The sequence below is a fragment of the Giraffa tippelskirchi genome, chromosome 8 (assembly GCF_054371585.1).
Source record: "Giraffa tippelskirchi isolate mGirTip1 chromosome 8, T2T-mGirTip1v1.2.pri, whole genome shotgun sequence".
In the NCBI taxonomy this organism is placed as follows: Eukaryota; Metazoa; Chordata; class Mammalia; order Artiodactyla; family Giraffidae; genus Giraffa; species Giraffa tippelskirchi.
The window spans coordinates 158,756,690-158,779,643 of NC_137282.1; the positions used below are offsets into that span (position 1 = coordinate 158,756,690).

Here is a 22,954-nt window from a genome sequence, read left to right on the forward strand (position 1 = left end):
ACTAGCTAATGTTCCCTCCTTTTGCCAATGAGAACACAATGACAAGTAAAGGGAAGCGAGAATTTGTACAATTGTACAAGACTGTTCTCCAAATTCACAAGGATGTGGTCTCAAAGTACTTGGCATTGTTCAAGCCACATATAAATTTCTCAATGTATTACCACACCAAACAAGTTTTTCCTGTTCCTTCCCAGGAAAATCTTCCTTAATATAAAAAATAACTGAAGACAGAATTTACCAACATTTTCAGCCTACTTTTCTCCTTGGAAGACCAAGGATTTAATGTCCTGTGAATGATTTCTTTTCCTGGGTTTAGGAAAATAAAACTATTTTGGACAGAATTGTTAAGTCAAACATCGTAAACTTACTGTGCTCTTAGCTTGGGACCTTCATTTGAATTTATCAAGAGTGTCCTATCATATTTTTAGCCCTTTCAATCTAAAAGTGAAAGCGAAAGCAAAAGTTGCTCAGTCGTGTCCGACTCTTTGCAACCCATAGACTATAAAGTCCATGGAATTCTCCAGGCCAGAATACTGGAGTGGGTAGCCTTTCCCTTCTCCAGGGGATCTTCCCAACCCAGGGATCCAACCCAGGTCTCCCGCATTGCAGGCGGATTCTTTACCAGCTGAGTCCTAAGGGAAGCCCAAGAATCCTGGAGTGGGTAGTCTATCCCTTCTCCAGCAGATCTTCCTGAACCAGGAATGGAACCAGGGTCTCCTGCATTTCAGACAGATTGTTCACCAACTGAGCTATCCGGGAAACAGGAAGTTAATTTAGGGGTGGAGGGTGCAGAGAAATTTTCTTTTTAAATTTATTTTGTGAATTAGCATTTGAATGTCTCAGAGGTTCTTGGCCAATCTTATTACTTAAAGACACAAGATAACCTATTTTTAAAAGGCTTTTAACTAGCTACTGATATAATTTGTTATGCATTGTTTACCAGTTAATCTCTAAATTGCTCTTTTCTTTCAGTTAAAGAAGATACTTTGGCTTTACAATGCCACTACATTTCTTTTTTTAAATGTGAATGATTGTATTATTTATTTTGCATGCTGCATTGCTTCAGTCGTTTCTGACTCTTTGTGATGCTTTGGACTGAGCCTGCCGGGCTCCTCTGTCCATGGAATCCTCCAGGCAAGAATACTAGAGTAGGTTGCCATGCCTTTCTCCAGGGGATCTTCCCAACCCAGGGATCCAACCTGCATCTCTTTCACTGAAGGTAGATTTTTTACCACTAAGCCACTGGATAAGCCCTATTTATTTACTTGCCTGATAATTTAGATTCAATTTTATTACAATGTTATAAAAATTGACAACAAAATTGGTAACCCTTTCTGAAATAGATTCTCTTTCTTGGTACCCTCTTCATTTCTGAAAAGACATTTACGTATATTTAAACATGAGTTTAAGATAACTGATAGGAGTTCTCTTTCTTAACAGGCAGGATGCTAATTTCTGTGACAGGTTTCCTTCAGTCTCATTGATGAGGAACTTCTCATGGGTTATTGTAAACATTACATTCTCAACAGCAAACAATAAAGGTCTTTACATGGACTGTCAATCTCTACACTTAGCTTGTCAAAAAAAAAAAAAAGCACAAACCACAATGCTAAAACAATCGAGTTCTTCCTTATAAAACCAATTTAATATATATTTATGAAATTTGTGCCTCTCAACAACCATTATAAGAGACATATCTTGCCAGCTCACAAAATATACTCTATTTCTTGGTGAATAATACTCTGCAAGTGACTCCATCTGGAGTTCAGAATTCTTCTGTCCAGGGCTCCATGTCTTCATGGAAGAGGATATCATAGGGAAAGGGAAAGGAAAGGGAAACAGGGATGGCTTTCTTTACATAAAAGAAGCCATTTTTGGCCTAAGCCTTGTTGTGATCTAAGCTTGGCCACAATGCTTGCCCTAGAACTGGTCTCAGTAATTAAGGATATTGAAGGAACAAAAGAATGCAGGATGATAGCCAATATTTTATAATAACTTTAAATGAAGCAAAACATATAAAAATTTGAATCACTATATTGTACACTTGAAACTAATATTGTAAATCACCTATACTTCAATAAAAATACTACCAAAAAAAAAAAAAAAAGAATGCAGGAACAAAGGACTGTTATCAGGCAAGAGGAGTAACAATAGCAAAAATGCTGCAGCAGTTTTAAAGACTGGTGGTTAAGATTAGTCTGGAGCACTTTCTTGATCTGTTTTGCAGGATTTAAACTAAACTCCTCAGGCTCTCCAGTCCCTCAGTCCCTGAGGGGCTTGCCCATTGCTCAGCTGGTAAAGAACCAGCCTGCCAATGCAGGAAAGGCAAGAGACAAGGGTTTGATCCCTGGGTAGGGAAGATTCCCTAGAGAAAGAAATGGCAACACACTCCAGTATTCTTGCCTGGAAAATCCCATGAACAGAGGAACTTGGTGGGTTACAGTTCACGGGGTTGCAAAGAGTCAGACATGACTGAGCATGCATGCCATGCAGGCGCTAAAACACCAGACCAACTAGAACCTAAGAGAGGAGGATGTTGACCTTTCTGACCCTCTGACCTCATGACTTCAATCAACTAAAGCTTGAACTCTGTTGACCTCCCAAGCCCCTTCATAAATATGTGTATATTGTTCAGTCACTCAGTTGTGTCTGACTCTTTGCGACCCCATGGACTGCAGCACACCAGGTTTCCCTGTCCATCACCATCTCCTGGAGCTTGCTCAAATTCATGTCCATTGAATCAGTGATGCCATCCAACTATCTCCTCCTCTGTCGTCCCCTTCTCCTCCTTCCCTCAATTTTTCCCAGCATCAGGGTCTTTTCCAATAAGTTAGTCTTTCACATCAGGTGGCCAAAGTGTTGGAGCTTCAGCATTAGTCCTTCCAATGAACATTCAGAGTTGATTTCCTTACCCTTAGCTTAAAACTTCCCCACTTTTGCTACTGTGGAGACATGCTTTGGGAAAGACCCCCGGTGTACTCCTTTCTTGCTAAAAGTAATAAATACTTCCTTCTCCCACTCTTTAACTTGGGTGTGTATTTTGGCTCAACACCCACCAAGAGGCCAGCCCAGTTTTAGTACCTTTAATAGAGGATTTTCCCTGGTGGCTCAGTGGTTAATGAACCCGCTGGCCAATGCAGCAAGAGATGTGAGTTCCATCTTTGAGTTGGGCAGATCCCCTGGAGATGGAAATGGCAACCCACTCCAGTATTCTTGCCTGGAGAAGACCTTGGACAAAGGAGCCTGACAGGCTACAGTCCATTGGGTCGCCAAAAGTTGGACATGATTTAGACTAAACAGCATCAGCAAACTTTCATGCAGTTTTTTGTTATTTGAACCAGGTGTCTGTTACGGGCTGAATTGCGTTCCCCAGATTCATACTTTGAAGCCCTAACGCCCAGTATCTCAGATTGTTACTGTATTTGGAGATAAGGTTTTTGAAAAGGTTGTTACATTAAAATGATGTCCTAGGGTGTGTGCTAATCCAATATGACTGGTGTCCTTATGAGAAGAGGAAATCCGACACACAAAGTCACATCAGGAATATACATACGCAGGAGGAGGACCACGGTCCGACACAGAGAGAAGGCGGCCATTTGCAAGCCATGGAAACTGACCTTAAAAAAAGAGAGAGAAAGAAAGAAACCAACCCAGCCAGCACTTCAATCTTGGACTTCTGATCTCCAGAATTACAAGGGAACAAATTTCTGTGGTTTAAACCACCCAGCCTGTGATATTTCATGATGACAGCTCTTGCAGACGAGTAAGGGTCCCATATTTTCATTTTGTACTGGCCCGTGCAAACGATGTAGCTGGTTCTGACTTTTTAAAGGATAATTTGATCCTGCATTTGGGTGATCCTAACCCATTTGAAAGGTGATTCTAGGAAATGTATCCCAGTTTATCTAGGTTGGCAGCTCAGCAAAGGAGAGCAGGATGATTCCTAAGAAAGCAAATACATGTTCCTCCAGGCCCATGTCACACAATTTGTGGAATGTCAGCTGCATATTTAATACTTCACTGGACTCAAACGTGTGGAGACAAGGAGACATATTATGGACCTGGGTTTTGCTGAATTGAATTTCCATTAACCTGTACCTGTTCAAGGCATAGAATTTGGCAGAGATCCTGAACGTTTCCATGCGTACATGAGTGCTAAGTCACTTCAGTCCTGTGCGACTCTGTGAGACTCTATGGACTGTAGCCTGCCAGGCTCCTCTGTCCAAGGGATTCTTCAGGCAAGAATACTGGAGTGGGTAGCCATGCCCTTCTCCAGGAGATCTTCCCAACAGAGGAATTGAACCCTTGTCTCATAGCTCCTGCATCGGCAGGTGGATTCTTTACCACTAACACCACCTGGGAAGCCCAGATGTTTCCATCAGTGTCTATAAAACTGTCCTTTAACTGACATTGCATCTTGACATTTCCAGTTTGTGTCTTACTTTAAAAAGCAGAAGGAGAGTTTCCTGGCTCTAAAACCATGAACCTTCTGAATTTATATAGGATTTGACACATTTACTTCTCAGCACCAGGGTGTTTGAAGCAGCCACGACATCCTAGCTACGATTGCATATTCATTACTTCTTTTATTTTATGGTGAACCTTTGCTTCAGTGCACTCACAACAAGATTGTATGCACTATAGCTGGGTGTTAACAGGTTTTTAATTTCGGTTGTTGCTGGAAGCACTGTATTGGAAATTAGACATTTTTAGTACTTCATTTATTGTTGATTTATTCATCCCTCTTGTCTATGGATACAGTGTCACTACAGTATGGTTTCCCAGTTCTGGATGCAAATGCCAGGGTTTAGAGCATGCCTCTTGGCAACTCACCGTCATAGAATTGGCCGTGCCAGCGTTAGTGCCTGGTGGCATCTGGCTTCCTGCTCTTCATTAAATGGGAGAAGACAGAAGAGTAATATTCTGATTTCTTGACTGAAATGGTTTTAGAAAAAAACCACTAAATCAAATAGACCTCAGACCTCAAATTCCCAGGGGAACAGCTTTGTCTTGCTCTGTTTCTGATGCTCTTACAGTCTTCCAGTAAACACTAATGCCTTGTCCAAAGTTGTGCAATTCCTAGGGGAGAAAAAGCAGTCTATTCCTTAAAATGCTTAAAAATTTTCAAAACATTCTAAAAATACAATATTTGAAACACCTTGCTTTTCAAAAACATAGTTTTCATGGCTCTTTCCCTAATGTTTAGGACAGGGCCAAGTGGATAAAAGGTTTTATGGCATTTAAAAATATATATATATTGAACCGAATTGGACTTCCCAGGTGGCACAGTGGTAAGGAATCTGCTTATCAATGCAGGAGACACATGAGATGTGGGTTCAATCCTGGGGTCAGGAAGATCCCCTGGAGAAGGAAATGGCAACTTACTCCAGTATTCTTGCCTGGGAAATCCCCATGGACAGAGGAGCCTGGTGGGCTACAGTCCATGGGGTCGCAAAGAGTCAGATATGACTGAGCTCTGAGCACACCTGATTGAACAGAATGAAAGTATTATTCCAGGATATCTTGTTTCCCCAAATAATTCTTATTGTTTTTACTTTCTCATTACACAACAGCATTTACAAGGAATTAGATCCTAAAGTCTAAACAAAAGCATTAATAGTTCTTTCTTTCAATACTAATATTCGCAGCAGTTATAATAAAGCCATCTTAGTTGATGCTAAAATTTCCCTATTTTCTCTATTTAATAATTAAAATAGCTGCTTATTTGTACAGGGCTTTGGAAGAGAAGTCTCAGAAAATGGTTTTTGTGTGCGTCAGACTATTAATATTGCTGCAACCACATTTAATGTTTTCCCCTTTTCCTCATTAATTGGGTAATTATCTCATGAAGTCCTTCCCGTATTAGAAATTACTTGAAAAACGGTGCAGCAGGGGCAGTCAGAGGCACACAGCAGGGTGTTCAGCCATCTCCTCACGTCTCCCAGGGGCAGCTCGCTGGGACTTGGAGAGCCTTGTTCTCGCCTTTCAGAACGTCACCTTGAAGCAGACTCCCCTCTCCGCACCCTTCATACAAAGTCGATGCTCCATCAGTGTTTACTCAGTGGGTGACTAACGGGTGATTCAGTTATTGTCCTGTTATGACAAGGTGGTGCTGAGTCAGCAGCATGGCTCACCTCCCAGAGTTTTCCTCACCACAAGCTCTTTCGGGTATGTGCCTGATTGCTGTCCTGAAAATGGATGAGGTGCCTCTCAGCGTGCGTGCTAAGTTGCTTCAGTCGTGTCCGACTCTTTGTGACCCCATGGACTGTAGCCCGCCAGGCTCCTCTGTCCATGGGATTCTCCAGGCAAGAGGACGGGAGTGGGTTGCCATGCCCTCCTCCAGGGGATCTTCCCAATCCAGGAATTGAACCCACATCTCTTGCCTCTTACGTCTCCTGCATTGGCAGGCAGATTCTTTACCACTAGAGCCACCTGGAACTCCCCATGATTGACTCCCTGACTTGTCGTTTGTTTATTAAATCAAACTTTTCAAAGAAGGCCTTATCTTTAAAGAAGGATAGATTTTTCCCTTCAATGTTGGAAGTTTGAAAGCTCTTAAGAGTTAGCTTGGGCTTCCCTGGTGGCTCAGTGGTAAAGAACTTGTCTGCCAAAGCAGGAGACATGGGTTTGGTCCCTGAGCCGGGAAAACCCCTGGAGAAGGACATGGCAACCCACTCCAGTGTTTTTGCCTGGGAAATCCCACGGATGGAGGAGCCTGGTGTGCTCACTGCCGTCCATGCGGTCACAGAAGAGTAAAAGTCAGACACGATTTAGCGACTAAACAGCAACAGTTAGCTCTCCTGAGTGTCCCCATTCTGAGAGGAGACCCATACTAATTTGACACAATAAGAACATGATTTTTTTAAAGCTGAAGAAATATATTAGCTTTTCTCTATATTTTATCCAGAAGTGTCTAATTCAGGATATGAACAATAAAAGTAAACGAGTCTTTTTTAAAATTTTGTTAATTCTCAATGCCTTTCTGGGGGACATCTATTTCCCTTTTCTGTGAAGAAAGATGGAAGCCACCTGGGTTAGTCCTGTCACCCTGCCATGAGTCTCTTCTGGGATTCTGCTTTTATTTTGTTATGATTCTCCAACTCTTACCCCTTGACCAACCCAAATCCTGCCAGGCTTTCAAAGTCCCCTCAAGAACCATCTTCTCAGCAGATGGCCCCTAAACATTCCCAGCTACAGTGACTTCTTATCCACCCCAGACCTAACGTAACCTTCCAGTTAGACCGTCCGTGATTAGTATGTGCATTGTCTTTCCTCCCCAGGGAAGAAAAGAAGAGAGGCAGAGACCAGAGTATTTCTTCTCTGTCCTTCTACAGCAGTTTTGGTGGAACCAGAGGTGATGAATAAAAGAATATCCTACCTAACAAAGTAGACTTGAGTCAGCAAAGGCAAGAGCTGTCTTTTGAGGTTAAATGTAACTTCCTGTTCCATGGTATTGCTTTCCAGGTGGCATGGTTTGCAGGAAGGAAAAACTGCCACAGTTGAGCGGTTTATGCTTGCTCAAGGGACTGGGGGTTTCAAAAGGAAACCGAACCTACCTTGGATACAAGGAGAGACGTTACCAACAGTGGCAGCATAAGCGAATGGCACTTGTTATTTGTTAATCCTATACAATTAACACTGACATGGGGAAAATATGGTTTTCAGGACTACAGTGTAATCACAACATATCCCAGGAAATCATGTAGGATTTAATGGCAGGTGTGAAATTAACCAATGCTATTTTCATAAATGCTATAATTAACAGATTCCCAGGAAGAAGCCTTTCAGGTTCTGTAGAAATTCTCAGAAGTCTTTATGCATTTACTTGGGAAATGGTGGGTGTGCCCCTAAACTGGTTGTCTCTCTGAGATTTTGGCCTTTTCCTAATTTTAAGTAAAGTGGTAAATATCAGAACCATGTCTGCTTATCAATTGCTATTCCTCCTTTGTTTCCTGTGTTTTAAAAATGTATGTTGCAGGTATTTGTTCCTGTTCAACTTTTGCTTCCACTAAAAACATTCTCTGTATTTGGCTTTGTTGTATTTGCCACTTAAGAATGCAGAATTTATTATTATGTGCTTAAAGCAATCATTTAACACTGACATTTTAAGCACGACAGTAATCCAAGTAATTGTCACCCATTCAGTTAACTGAAAATATCCTCACTTCCTGAGACAGCTAATTATAATGCAGTGTTACTATCTTTTCACTGTAGACATGTTTGTTTTTGTGTTTATTTTGGTTTAGGCTGTCTTCAAGGACGTCCCTACTCTCAGACTTGGCAATCTGCCCTTATTCTTTCTCTGCTGTTTTCAGAAAGTAAATGAAGACACTATAGCCACAATTTTGAAGGAAAACAAGAGGGTTTTTGTTTTTCACGAGCTTTGCTTGTGACTTCAGGATTTTGGATTATGAGTTGTTTCTGAATAATCGGATCAATTGTTATATAAACGGGGATTACTTTCTAAACATGCTCAACAGTTTTAAAAGATGGGATCAGATATCTCAGATACTATCCTTCCACATAGCTCTTCACCACTGTAGAAAGACAAAAGGTAATGCCTTTTTGGCTTCATAAGATTTGGGCTCAAATTCTTAGTATGGTTTTCACCCCTTGGGGAGATCTACTGTGATTTGCCTCGCATAGGGATTTTGCACTGTCCCTTCTTTTGAAAATCCCTTACGTTCAGGAATCTAGAATTTCCTAATGTAGTATTGGATGTTTCCATTCAGAGCTAATTTAGAGGGTCGTTAAGTAGCTCATTTACTTCTATCACATCATATCATATACTTTTCTTGATTTAATATACTGTACTCTTAAATTGGGGGCTTCCCAGGTGGCTCAGTGGTAAAGAATCTGCCTGCCAACGCAGGAGATGCAGGAGCTATGGGTTTGATGCCTGGGTCAGGAAGATCCCCTGGAGAAGGAAATGGCAACCCACCCCAGTATTATTGTCTGGGAAATCCCATGGACAGAGGAACCTGGTGGGCTACAGTCCGTGAGGTCACAAAGAATTGGACACGACTGAGCAACTGAGCGTGCATACATGCACTCTTAAACTCCCTATTGAGTGCTTTCTTCTGTGTTTACCAAGTTAGACCTAATAATTAATGTTGTAAGGAGTAGTACAGAAGATATAACATGTTACATAAAAACATATTTTCACCATGTTTCTAAACTTACTGTGTGTGTGCATGTCTGCAATTGCCCTCAGGGAGATGCAGCTCCAGGGCTGTGTGTTGCTTCTGAACACACACACTCACATACACTCACTCACACACACAGACACATAAGTACACAGACACAGTACACGCAGACACATAGATATACAGAGACACACAGTCACACACACACACTCACATACACTTACACTCATATCACACACTCACACACACACACACACACACACACACACACAGAAGCTCGGCTGGAAAAATGTTTTGTTAGGGAATTTCATGGAAACCTCTCTAAATGACACTTGCTGCTTGTGATAACGGGTAGTGTGGGCATTTAGTAACAATCCCCCCAAAACATATCCACATGTGGAGCACCAACCACAACAGCAACATCTAAATCAACACTTAATCCAATTTCTCTCTCCTTCTAAGGAGAGTCTTAGCATTCTAAGGAACCTCTCAGAAACCTGCTCCTTGCATCTCAATGTCCATAACTGGGTCAGATAACCTCCCAGTTGCAAAGAGGAGTTAGAGATGGGAACCTCTAGATTCTTTTTGCCTTGAGAGTTGGAGGGGGGCCAGTGACAGTCAGATTAGAAAGTGCTTCCCGGGAGCCAACTAATCATTGCTACATGGTCTGTGCAAATCTTACAATTATTTTAATTAGCTGTTTTTTTTTTTTCCTCATCCACAGGAAAGAGGTTCTCCCCCTCCTCCCACTTCAAGCCCCCAAACTGGTAAACATTGAATTTATATTAGGATTCATATTAGGATTCTTTGGTCAAAATGACAACAATTAATATACATTTGCTCAAATTAAAAGAACAGTGGGAGTCGATAGCAGTAGAAGATAAAGGGAACTGGCCAATGGCCTCGGGGATGGCTAGACCCAGGGGCTTACGGGCTCTGATCAGAACGCTTTTCCCCATAGTCATCGTCTGACCTGGAGCCAGAGTGGTTTCGTCTCATTCTTGTTTCATCAAACACCACCTCCACAGAGTGGTCTTCATGTTCTCCCAGCAGTCACACTGTATCTCCTTATCCGAGGTGTCCTTTTCATGACTATCCTTGGTCACGGGAAGTATCCTTATCCAGAAGCCCCTCCCACAGGGCAGCTGATAGTGAACTGAGGAGGAAGGACACAGGCTTTGTCTCCTGGCCTTTTATTGGGACAACTCTTGAGGGCCACTCCGATTCCAGAGCATCAGTCAAGGACTCAGCTACACCCTCCTTAAGGGCCAGGATTTCCTTCTTCTCAACTCTTCCTCCTCTACTCAGAACAGGTGTCTGTGGATCCCAAGTTCTTTTCCTGGTGGGTCCTCTGCCTGCAGCACTGCCTCAGAGTGGAAGACTGTCTAGTAGGAGAGAACCAAACATTTCTGGGACCTCTGTTTACCTTGGTGTTCTAATCAGCATTCTCAGGTGTTTCCTTGGATAAAGTGTACTTCAATAAGTGCAAAGATTAAGAAACTATCATTTTACAGGTCAGAGTTTCAATTGACAGAAATAGGACATCCTTGAAATATAAGAATATATATACAACATTAAGTCAGCCACTGTTGTTGTTCAGTTGCTAAGTCGTGTCCCATTCTCTGTGACCCCATGGACTTGAGAGCACGCTAGGCTCCCCTGTCCTTTGCTATCTCCCAGAGTTTGCTCAAATTATGTCTAGTGAGTCTATCTCATCCTTTGCCACCGTCTTTTCCTTTTGCCTTCAATCTTTCCGAGCATCAAGGTCTTTTCCAACAAGTTGGCTCTTCACATCATGTGGTTAAAGCATTGGAGCTCCAGCTTCGGCATCAGTCCTTCCAATGACTATTCAGGGCTGATTTCCTTTGGGATTGACTGGCTTGATCTCTTTGCAGTCCAAGGAGCTCTCAGGAGTCTTCTCCAGCACCACAGTTTGAAAGCATCAATTCTTTGGTGCTTAGCAACACATTTTACAAGTTGTGATCATACTTTTGTTTCAGGTTGATATCCCATAATTCTTACACCAGATGTGGCTTTTTAAAATAAAGCTTTCATAATATGTTTGAAATACTCTTTTTTAAAAAAATATGCAGGCAAAGTACTTCTAAAAATACCATTCAAATATAACTTTGAAGATGCAAAATTATTCATAGAAATTATTTAAATGATTCATAGGATATGTATTATTATTTTAACTTATATGTATTATTATTTTAACTTAAGATTTCCTTAAGATTCTCCATCCATAGCAAGTTCATAACAAATAGGTCAGGTTCTCATTACCTTTCTTTCCTAACTTGGTTGTAATTTCTGACATTCTAGTTCAGTCTACCAGGTGCATGAACAGTGATTTCTTTGGAAATGTGGCTTAAAAGTTAGATTTATTTGCCCTGGGGAAACAGGCTCAGTAGTCATGGTGGAAGGTCAGTTTCCAGAAATGTCTAGCAGTATTTGGCCACTTGTAGATGTTTCGATATGTACACACACGTGTATATATTGATACAGAGACTCAAACATTACTCTGAAGGAATTTAATTAGCTCTTTAATTTCTAAATTTCCTCAGAGCTATCAACACAAATTACTTTTTATAATAGGTGGCTAAATAAAACAACTCAGAATTAAATTGGAAAGAAAAAGTGTTAATATATTATGTATTTTGTTGCGCTAAATTATGAGAATATATGCCCCTCTATTTTAAGTCATTACTTAAAAGTTTTCAAAAACAATATGCATTACTGATTACTAAAACCTATCTTGATATAATTGGAAGAATTTAAATTTTATTTCAACAGCTAGAACACGTCTCTGAATTCAAAAAAGGAGAAGAGAGTGAAATTTTGATTATTTTCCTCATTACTTATTTAGAAAATACTATTATTATTATTGGTGAGAAAATAATTTTTGGCTAATATTAAATTGACACCTGTTATGAGACAAGTATTGGGCTTCCCTGGGGGCTCAGATAGTAAAGAATCCGCCTGCAATGCAAGATACCTGGGTTTGATCCCTGGATTGGGAAGATCCCCTGGAGGAGAGCATGGCAACTCACTCCAGTATTCTTGCCTGGAGAATCCCATGGACAGAGGAGCCTGGTGGGCTATAGTTGATAGGGTCGCAAAGAGTCAAACATGACTTAGGTACTGAACAACAACGCTGATCTTATGTATATAATCATGCATCTTGCCAGCACAATTGTCTTCAAAGCTAACTGCTTTTGCATTATTGTTCCAATTGTTAATCAAATTTCCATTAGGCATAAAGTATTTAGCTATTTTCTCTGATAAAGTGCTTTGTAAACATTTTAACCAATTAGAGCAGGCAGATACTGGCAAGGTAAATGTTCTTCTTCTGACCAACAGATCAGCTGCAGAGGTAAGTGATTTCATGAAGTCAGAAGGAACGCTTCAATAATAAGTGTGACAAAACTGCATTTCTGCTTCCTTCACTGGTGTCATTCAGTCTGGAGCACTAGCTGTCCTAAGCTCTCGTATATCTTCATTATCATAAAGCAGCCCTATATTTGCTTATACTTCACTCTAAGAAAATTTCTCTTGGAAAAATAAATTCGTTCTGTTGTAATATTACATCCAATATTTGTTACTGCTGCTGCTGCTGCTGCTAAGTCGCTTCAGTCGTGTCCGACTCTGTGCGACCCCATAGACGGCAGCCCACCAGGCTCCGCCGTCCCTGGGATTCTCCAGGCAAGAACACTGGAGTGGGTTGCCATTTCCTTCTCCAATGCATGAAAGGGAAAAGTGAAAGTGAAGCCGCTCAGTCGTGTCCGACTCTTAGCGACCCTGTGGACTGCAGCCTACCAGGCTCCTCCGTCCATGGGATTTTCCAGGCAAGAGTACTGGAGTGGGTTGCCATTGCCTTCTCCAGTATTTGTTGCTACAGAGCATTAAAGAAAATGCTCTTTGGGGTGGGGGAAGGAAGGATTGTGAGTTTGGGATTAATTAGCAGGTGCAAACTAGTATATATAGGATGGATAAACAACAAGGTCCTAACATACAGCATAAGGAACTATATTCAATATCCTGTGATAAACCTGTGTAAATATCCTGTGATAAACCTGTGAAAACGAATGTATATACGTATAACTGAGGGGCTTTCCAGGTGGCACCAATGATAAAGAACCTACCTGCCAAGGCAGGAGGCTTAAGAGACACGGGTTCGATCCCTGAGTCGGGAAGATCCCCTGGAGGAGGGACGGCAATCCACTCCAGTATTCTTGCCTGGAGCGTCCCATGGACAGAAGAGCCTGGCGGGCTACAGTCCACGGGGTCTCACAGAGTTGACACGACTGAAGGGATGTGGCACGCGCACATGTATGACGGCGTCACTTTGCTGTACAGCAGAAATTACAACATTGTAAATCAACTATACTTCAATACATTTTTTAAAAAAAGAAAATAGTATTAGTAAATGGAAAAAAATGATGTCCTAAGGCCGAAGCACACATGTGAAATAAAATATATTATTTTCAGAAAGGTAAACGGACTTTGTTTACCTTTGCTTCAAGATGTAACTTTATTTTTGAAGTTTGATTTCATTTTCTTTTTCTACTGGAGGATAAGTTGTGTCTGCCTCTGCCCCTCTCCGATGCCTCCCACTCTCATTCAGAGACTGTCACTGGAAATAACAGCCTTAAGAGTTTGGGAGTCTCTTTGGAGTCCTTCAACATACTCAATCCCTGTTTTCTCATTAGAACATTCATACTTTTGTGCCTCAGTGGGAATGATCAATTATTTCAATGTCAGTAGTGATACTATTACCCCTAAGATTTAGCAATTTTCAAAGATCTTTTAACTTAATTAGAGGCATTTTTTGTAAATTGAATTAAACCTGTTCAAAGTACAATATGTTATGTTAAAAGTATACTACCCCAATTGGCCAAGGAGACAGAATTTTAGGGAGAAAAATCTAGTTGAAAAATGCTAACCTCCAGATAAACTTGTAAAGTTTTCTTTTTTGAGAAAGCTTTCTAAATATTGGAAGAACGGGTGACAGTTTTGTCCAAAGCATTTTGTTAAATGTGAATGCACACTTTTGTTAAAGTATTTCCCCCAATACTTGAAGCCATGACAAAGCAACAGCAGATTTGGACATTTTAATAACTTCGGTTAAAAAAAGAAAGCTGATGCCATTTATAATTTATATAGATTAATCCAATAACCAGCACAGGATTATAGTAATATAGTAACTCATTTTTTACTGTTAGTTCTTTCCAAATAAATGTTTCTTCATCTTGACATATATATATGTTTTAACCTTGTTTTCTTTTAAACATGATGTCACAGTGAACTTGCCCAAAGAGTCCCTACCAGTCAAACCACGGAATGATTCACTGCCGTGTACTTATGAGACTTTTCTCAGCTGCCGTTCAGAAAATCCTGATGGCGGTTTTCTCATTCTTAGTCGCCCCTCCTCATCACCCTCACCTTAAAAAAAATACTTTGTGGGCTATCGATGGGGCCAGAGAAGAGTCCAAACTCCTACACAGGCTGACCAGGCTTCTTTCACTTCTGCAGCTTTGTCCTCTATCAGCACTACTTAGTGATAACAAAGACCTTCTCCAACCAATTCAACGGATTTCCTAGTTTGGAAATAGGACTTTATTCCTCCGAGAACGGCCTGTGTGATGGATGCCCCCCTGGGTTTCCTGCCCATCCCCTCACCCCGTTTGTCTAATTCCTCTTCGCTTCACAGATCTCAGGATTTGGTCCTTCACAGACCTAAGGACTCCTGTTCACTGTAGGAGAGAGTTGAGGAATGCATTCCATGCGTTTTTTTTTTTTTCTTTCCTTCAAAGCAATTTTGGTATTATTATTATTGTTTTTTTAGTATTATTGCACTGATGGATCATAGAAATCTTGTTTGATTTCAGGTCTCTATAAGGACTGGGCACAGAAGGGGGATATATGTGTGTCATATGAAATGTGGTCCAGAGAAATAGGTTTCATTTAATAGCTGAATACTGGATGACCTCCCGATTCCTCACGCCCTCTGGCAGCTCACTCCGGGAGCGATAGAGGGGCTGCCTGCACGAGCCGAGGAGTGGCTGCCGGTCTCAATGTGATTTTGCAATGATCTGTGCTCTATGGCTGCCTTCATAACCCACAAATCAATTCCCACTGTTCGTATTACACACCCCAGTGGCAGAGGCCATTTGTTATCCTTTTGATGGTCATACTCTTTGTCCATAACCAAGAAAGATTACAGGAGAAGGAGAGAAGGGTTGAAATGTGGATGAAGATATTAGGCCGTGGAACCGTGTGTCACAGTGTGCCTTGCATGTATACAAGAATGAAAAAGGTACTTTCTTTCAAGGCAATCTGGAAACATGGATGCACAATTGTCTTTTGAATGAAATCTATTTCAAGAACAATATATGCAGGGAGCATTGTGGATGAAGTTCTATATTAGTGCCTGTTTGTATTTCAGGTGTAAGTTCAAAACCATTAGGAGAGAAGGACTCATGTAGACTTTCTTGTCGTTCCAGAATTGTTTATGAGGATATACTTGACTAGTTTTGTTCAGTTGATGAGCTTTTGGATGCATCCTTTTATTTTGCATCATTTAACATCAACTGATTCTTTTATTAATTTCTATCTTTGCTGTGTCCAATTTTTTAAACTCTGATGCCAAGGTTTTCTCAATCCTTTAAATCTAGATGGTATAGTTACTATTGTTGGGCAAACAAATAGAAATAAATACTTAGTTGTGTTGACTACATACAAGAAAATTAATATTATGAATTAGATATAGACGGTACGTGATGAAATCTTGGTGTTATTTATCCTAAATCAAACATCTTATAAATGAATATGTGTATCAGAATGTGGCTGGGAAACCCTTTATTGGTGAAACTAATGGTAAAAGTATGACTTGATAGTGAGTTCTAGGCATAAATATTTAAACTGCTTAGTCATTTCATGTCAATAAATGAAGAAAAACAGGGGAAATTTCCAAAGGTCAAAGAAGCTACTGTCTTTTCTGTTTTGCATCATTTGAGATTTTCCAGTTTTTTGCAAACAATACAATGTCAAATCTGTGTTTGATTTTCTCTTCTCTTTGAAGAGGCAAAACAGTGACAGAATAATTAACTGAAGAGGAGATCATGCACAGAATATTTTCCTTCAGCAGTGTAGCAAGTCCTGGGTTTCATTTCACATGATGGTAAATGTATTCTGGAATCCTTCTGTAAGGGAGGCACTCTCCTGACAGTTTTACCGTTGGTAAGCCAGAGCCTCTTGGGGGCCCGTTTCCCGTTTGACTGTTCCTCATTTGAGTAACTGAAAAGCACGGTTCGTACAAGATGGCACACAGTTTTCAGTGAGATGATGCTCTCCACCTTCATGGAAAAAGACACCCAAGAACAACAACAATAAACTCAATGTCAAGTTCAGTACCTTATTAGTCCTGTACAGACCAAAAGGCTAAAGTCATGGATTGGAATTTTAAAGGGAATAATGGATTTTCTTTCACTGACTGTTTTTAGTTTTTCTTCTTTTTACCTCCCAAAGACTTAAGTTCTATTACTTATCTTCTTCTGGAGGTACAATTGCCATTTATTTGATAGTCTTCAGAGAGAGATGAGATTTTGTATATAAAATCTTTGAAATCTGTTTATGAATTCCAAGCCTCTTAATGTTCCCACAATGCCTCGAACTGCTGCGGTTAGTTAGTCACTAAGCCCTTGAACTGCGTACCACGGAACCAGCTTCTCCCTTGGTAACGTGTTTATAATCAGGACTAATTTTGGTTTAGGAATTTGCTGAATTATTCTAGAATAATTTTAGAATTATTCCTAGTAATTCTAGGAGATCTCTTGTGTCTCGTGGATTGGCAGGTAGATTCTTTGCCACTGAGCCACTTGGGAAGCCCAATTCATATACCCTACCATCCACCTATGTAAAAAGCATACAATTTAAAGTTTTTAGGATATTCACACTCCTGCAACCATCATCCCAGTTCACTTTAGAACATCACCCTAGAAGAAACATAGTACCCATACACAGTGAGGACTCTTTATTTCCCAGTTCCCAACCCCTCCTTTTTTTTTTTTTTTTGCAAACGATACTTTAAAAAAATTTTTTGAAAACATCTCCTGCTGTCAACACCACACAGAGAGAGGAAACCAGAGCTTAATCAGAATCATTGTATCTCACTCTTTCATGTTTAGTTTCAACAGAAAATGCCAGTATTGTATTAAAGAATACCAGAGTTCTTAAGTTTCAAATTCTGATTCATGTGTTTTTAGTGGTATGTTGGTCATTCACTTCAATTTTCAAAATGAAATTGTTAACTTTGAACCAGTTATATGCCAATAATTAAATCTAATCTTAATAGAGAAGGATCCTTGTGAGTATGTGAGGTAAGCAGGACTATGGTATAAATTTTAAAGATTTTTTTTTTTTTTACAAAATTAGTTTATTGTTTACAGTGGTGTATTTTCATATTTCTTTAAATAATTTAATTGTAACAAACACATAACCTATAATGCATCATCTTAACCATTTTAAGTGTGCAGTTCGGTTGTAAGTGTATTCACATGGTCAGGTAACCCACCTCTGCAGCTTTTTCATCTTGTAAAACTGAAACTCTATACCATGAACGGACTTCCCTCCGTCTCTCCCCTGGACCCTGGCAACCAGCATTCTGCCTCCTGTCTACAAATTTGACTACTCTGGGCATCTCACATAGGTAGAGTCACACAAGACTTTTCTTTCAGTAACAGGCTTATTTCACTTAGCATAATACTTTCAGTGTTCATCCATGTTGTAGCATGTGGCAGAATTTCCTTCCTTTATAAGGCTAATAATTATTCCACTTGGTTGACAGCTACGCTTTTTCCACTTTTTAGCTATTGTGAGTAATGCTGCTATGAACATAGGTGTGCACACATCTTTTTGGGATCTTGCTTTGAATTCTTTTGGATAAACACCCAGAAGGAGTATTTCTGAATCATATGGTTGTTGTGCTTTTTTAATTTTTTGAGGATCTATTGTAGTGTTTTTCACACTGATTATATGATTTTATATTCCCACCAACAGTGTTTAAGAGTTCCATTTTTTTCAAATTCTCATCAACATATTATTTTGTCTTTTTTTTTTTTTCTGATAGTAGCCATCATATTAACAACAGGTGCGAGGAGATATGTCATTGTGGTTTTGACTGGCATTTCCACATCCATACTTTTGTGTTTTGTGGGATCTTAGTTCCCCAACCAGGGACTGAACCTGTGTCCTTGACAGCAACAGCTCAGATTCCTAACCACTAGAACACCAGGAAATTCCTGATATCCATGTACCTGTATGTTCCTCTTTAGTAATCCATTGTAGCGAAAAGGACCGTGACTAGTTTGAATCCCAGGTGGCTAAGAAATACTTTCATTCAAATTTACTTTCACCGTGTCTTCCTTATCATTCTCAAAATATCTTATTTTTGGTTGTAGTTAAGCCCAGGACTTATCTACTATTTCTTTGTTGTAGCTGTTCCTCAGCTGCTGCTAACACTGCATCTGGAGAATTCTTCAAGCATCTCTGTTTTGTGCTGGCGTCAGTGTTTTCAGAACTTGAGTTCGCTCAATGGCAAAGTCAGGGCTTCTGGTACATCATCCTGCTGATGGCTTCTCTCTGGTTCCTGAGGCTCTACCTGCATTATCTCAGCCAGTGGTTTTTCCTCCAGGCCATTTCAACTCCTGTTACAAAGTGAGTGCTTCCCCTGAAAGTCAAAGGAATGCATTTTCATCTTGAGAGGCCAATGAAAGTACAAAACTCCTCTCTCACCCACTTACCATAAGACCTAAAATGCAGGTATGAGTTGAAAAGACAAAAATGTCTTTAAGAACAGGGATGTCTGTTACAGTTAGATTCTCATTTGGGGCCTGTGTATACAAATATATAACTTGTGCATCAATATTTATTTAAAACTTAGCAGATTCAAATATGTTCTGGTATCTGAGTAGAACCCAAAAGGGAATTTAGCAACAATATTTTATCCTATTTTGATTTTATCAGAGTGAGACTTAGGCTGAGGGTATATTAGAAGTAATATAAGTATGATTTATCATCTATCCTCGAAGAAGTAAAGATTGCTTCTTCTGCAAAATGATTGAATCTAAACAATTACCAAACTCAGGCCCAGGCAGCTTTCTGGGCCATTATCCTCTGGAAAAAGATGATACTGTAAAGGTTATCTCTCCATAAACATGATTTCAGAGACACTGTAGATAGACAGATAGATATCAGTACAAGTAAAATTCATTTTCTCAAATGTAGATGGTACAGATAAAAACAAAGATGTGTATATATTTTCAATTAAGAAGATTGTAAACTAAGACACTTTGAAAAATAATATGTATGTTATACATATACATATACAGTTACTGGTCATCTTTTGGAATTAAATCACAAACTTCTATATATACTATAGCATATGAAAATGTAAATATACTGAATAACTGTATCTTCACGGGAGAATGAAATAGGTCTTGTATTCCTTTCTCCCCTCTTTCCTCCCCCCCTTCCTTTTTGTGTGTGTGTGAGAGTTTCTAAAGTAGAAAAAATAAATATTATGTGCTTGGGATATTTGCTTTATACTATTTGCTCTGTTACTTTTTCAATAGGAAAGGCAGCTCTGTCTTTATTGGTTGGTAATGAAATCAATACCTGCACAAATATCTTGGTAGCTCCGTTTGTCTAATTTCTTAAGCAACAGAGGATCTAAGCTCAAGAGAGAAGGGGTATATGTATACATACAACTGATTCACACTGTCGCATAGCAGAAACTGACGCAACATTGTAAAGTAATTATACTCCAATTAAAAAAATTAAAGAAAAAGAATCAAAGGACCTAAACACTGGATGTTTTGTTGATTATTGCCTAGTTCCACAGGCTTGAATCATACATTAGTTCTATGTCATGTTGTAGTTATGGGACATGACAAGAGCTACAGCAACACTGAGAATTTTTCTGTTTTTACTCTATGCTAGGTCCTCTAATAAAGAAATGTATACACCTTATTTTATTTGATACTCACAGTGGCCTAACAACAAAGCAAAAAGTTTCCTTCAAAGCAAAGGTCAAGGAAAGGATAAAATGAAGAACTCTTTTTAGTAGAGAGCTGATAAGCAGGATACACAAACAGGATTAACTACAGAATGGCTTTATGAGGCCGAAACACAGGGGAGGGAAAAATGAGAGTCAAGGATGGCTCACTTTGCTTGGAAAGAGGGTGCCAAGGTCTGGATGAAGGCTTCTTGAATTACTGGGCTCCCCTTGGATTCAAGCTTTAGATCCTAGGTTGTGTCAAGTCGTCCCTTTAGATGTTTCAGTGGTCAGCTGTGTTGCTGTTGTTGTATGTAGGGGCTCTAGCTAGAGAATCGAAAGTAAAATCGTTCAGCTATGTGAAACTTGCAGAGAATTATGAGATTTATTTGTATTTCTGATTTCTGTTAGAGACTGAGTTGTTACTAAGTCCACTGATATCCTTTGATTTCAGACAGCCTTCTAGTGAGTATGTTGACCTGCTGGGTAGTTTTTAGTCTAAAGAATGCTCTGCTCAGTGTATTAAAATGGTATCCTTTCTATGACTGCATATGAAATTTACAAGAACAATGCACAAGGTAGAATTTGCCATTTCCTTGAAAGTGAGCTGTTGAGATTCTAAGGAAAAGATGAAGACTTCTAACACTTGATTTTGAGATGCCATTAAGTGTCACATTTTCTGTATTAAAAAAAAAAAGCACATTGTTCTGCAAAGTGTTTTGTTTACTTAGCATTTTATAGAATTCCTCTCCTTTGCACATGTCGCTGCTTTGTTTTCCCGCAGATTCCGTTTTTCCCCCCTCACGGTGGAGCTCTGCTACCCATCCTCTTCCCTTCACATCGCAGAAGAGATGCTTGTGGTTGTGGTGGGGCCTTTAATGCTGAACGCAGTGGTCCTTTCCTTGGTTCTGATTAGATGGGGCTGTCAGCAACTGTTTGCCTTCTGCCCTGATGTCCTGTCAAAGTTAATCATCACCATGGGACTATGGGCAGTTCTGGACCCACTGGCAGTATTTATTGTGGATACTGTCCTGGGGGTAAGTCAAGTAAAATAATCGGGATATGAGTCCTTGACATAGAATGTAATGTTAGTGCACAAATCAGTTGACACGGGAAGTTTTGATAATCATGCCCAATTCAATATGCATCTTAAATTGAAGTTATTCATTTTCTTCTCATAATAAAAATTTGTGGATGTCTAATGCAATCATTTTAAGTGTAATTTTAGCTATGTTAAACACTTGCAAAAGACAGAAAATAGTGGAGATTAAATCCAAACTAATTGGTACATTTTCAAAAATTATTACAAGGAAGGTTTCTTTTGTAAACTTTTTGGTAATTTTTTTTTAATACAAAGGATTTTCACAGCCACACTTTGTAAAAAGTAATTGTACAGTAGTTCCTTTACTCGGTTAGGTTATTTATTTCCTTTCAATTTAATACTCTGTCGTAATAGATATACTCAAGGAGAAGAAGAAGAGCTTTTTAAAGATTTCTAAATGATAAATAATTTAAAAAATTTCTCCACAGGCATTTGACGTTTGTGATGTTTATGAAATGACAAAACAGTGCATTTTCACTCTAAAATATATAGTTTAAGATTTCATAAATAACAATGATATACTACAATATGAATATGTATAACACATGCTAATAATGATTCTAAATCAAATATTCATTCATAACATTATCTTAATTCGTGTAATAATCTTCCTTAACTACTCTATTTCTCCTTTTAAGAAGATGGTTTTCCAACTGGTGTATATGTGTTTCCACTCTATTCATTGTGTCCAGCAGATCATAGCTTGGAGAAGGAAATGGCAACCCATTCCAGTATTCTTGCCTAGAGGATTCCATGGTCAGAGAAGCCCAGCAGGCTACAGTCCATGGCCTCGCAAGAGTCGGACACGACTTAGCGACCAAACCACCACCACCACGAGATCATAGCAAGGGGATTTTTGATGGACCCTGCTTATTAATTGTATTTGAAATAGATTCTGCCAATAAACAAACCAGTCAATCCTAAAGGAAATCAGTCCTGAATATTCATTGGAAGGACTGATGCTGAAGCTGAAGGTCCAATACTTTGGCCACCTGATGGGAAGAACTGACTTATTGGTAAAGACCCTGATGCTGGGAAAGATTGCAGGCAGGAGGAGAAGGGGGTGACAGAGTATTAAATGGTTGGAAGGCATCACTGACTCAATGGACATGAGTTTGAGCAAGCTCCAGGAGTTGGTGATGGACAGGGAAGCCTGGCATGCTGCAGTCCATGGAGTTGAAAAGAGTCAGACACGACTGAGTGACTGAACTGAACTGAACTGCCAATAATGGCTTCTCTGGTGGCTCAGTGGTAAAGAATCCATCTGACAATGCAGGAGACATGGATTTGATCCCTGGGTCGGGAAAATCCTCTGGAGTAGGAAATGGCTACCCACTCCAGTATCCTTGCCTGGGAAGTCCCATGGACAGAGGAGCCTGTCAGACTAGTCTATGGGGTTGCAGAAGAGTTGGATGTGACTTAGTAACTGAACACACACACACGCAGGAGTGTTACATTCATCTGATACAATCCAAGTCAGCTTCCATCAGATCTGTATATAGACTTCTGTACTGGTTCTGAGATGGCCCTGCTGGAGGCTACTTTCCTGTAGATGACATCAGAGGCCCCAGGGTAAATTAACAGAGCGTGTTTTGTCAGCTGCCTTTGATACAGTGGACTATTCATCTGGTGACCTCTCTAGGGGATCTATCT

The 22,954-nt window shown here is 39.8% G+C and overlaps 1 protein-coding gene across 1 annotated transcript in view; it reads left to right on the plus strand.

Moving 5' to 3' along the window:
• LOC145519051 (uncharacterized) overlaps nucleotides 1–22,954 on the plus strand; it is a 238,044-nt gene that overhangs the window by 138,666 nt on the left and 76,424 nt on the right. The window contains 2 exon segments of the mRNA XM_081524284.1: nucleotides 18,642–18,860; nucleotides 20,984–21,236. Coding sequence (XP_081380410.1) covers nucleotides 18,642–18,860; nucleotides 20,984–21,236 — 472 coding nt within the window.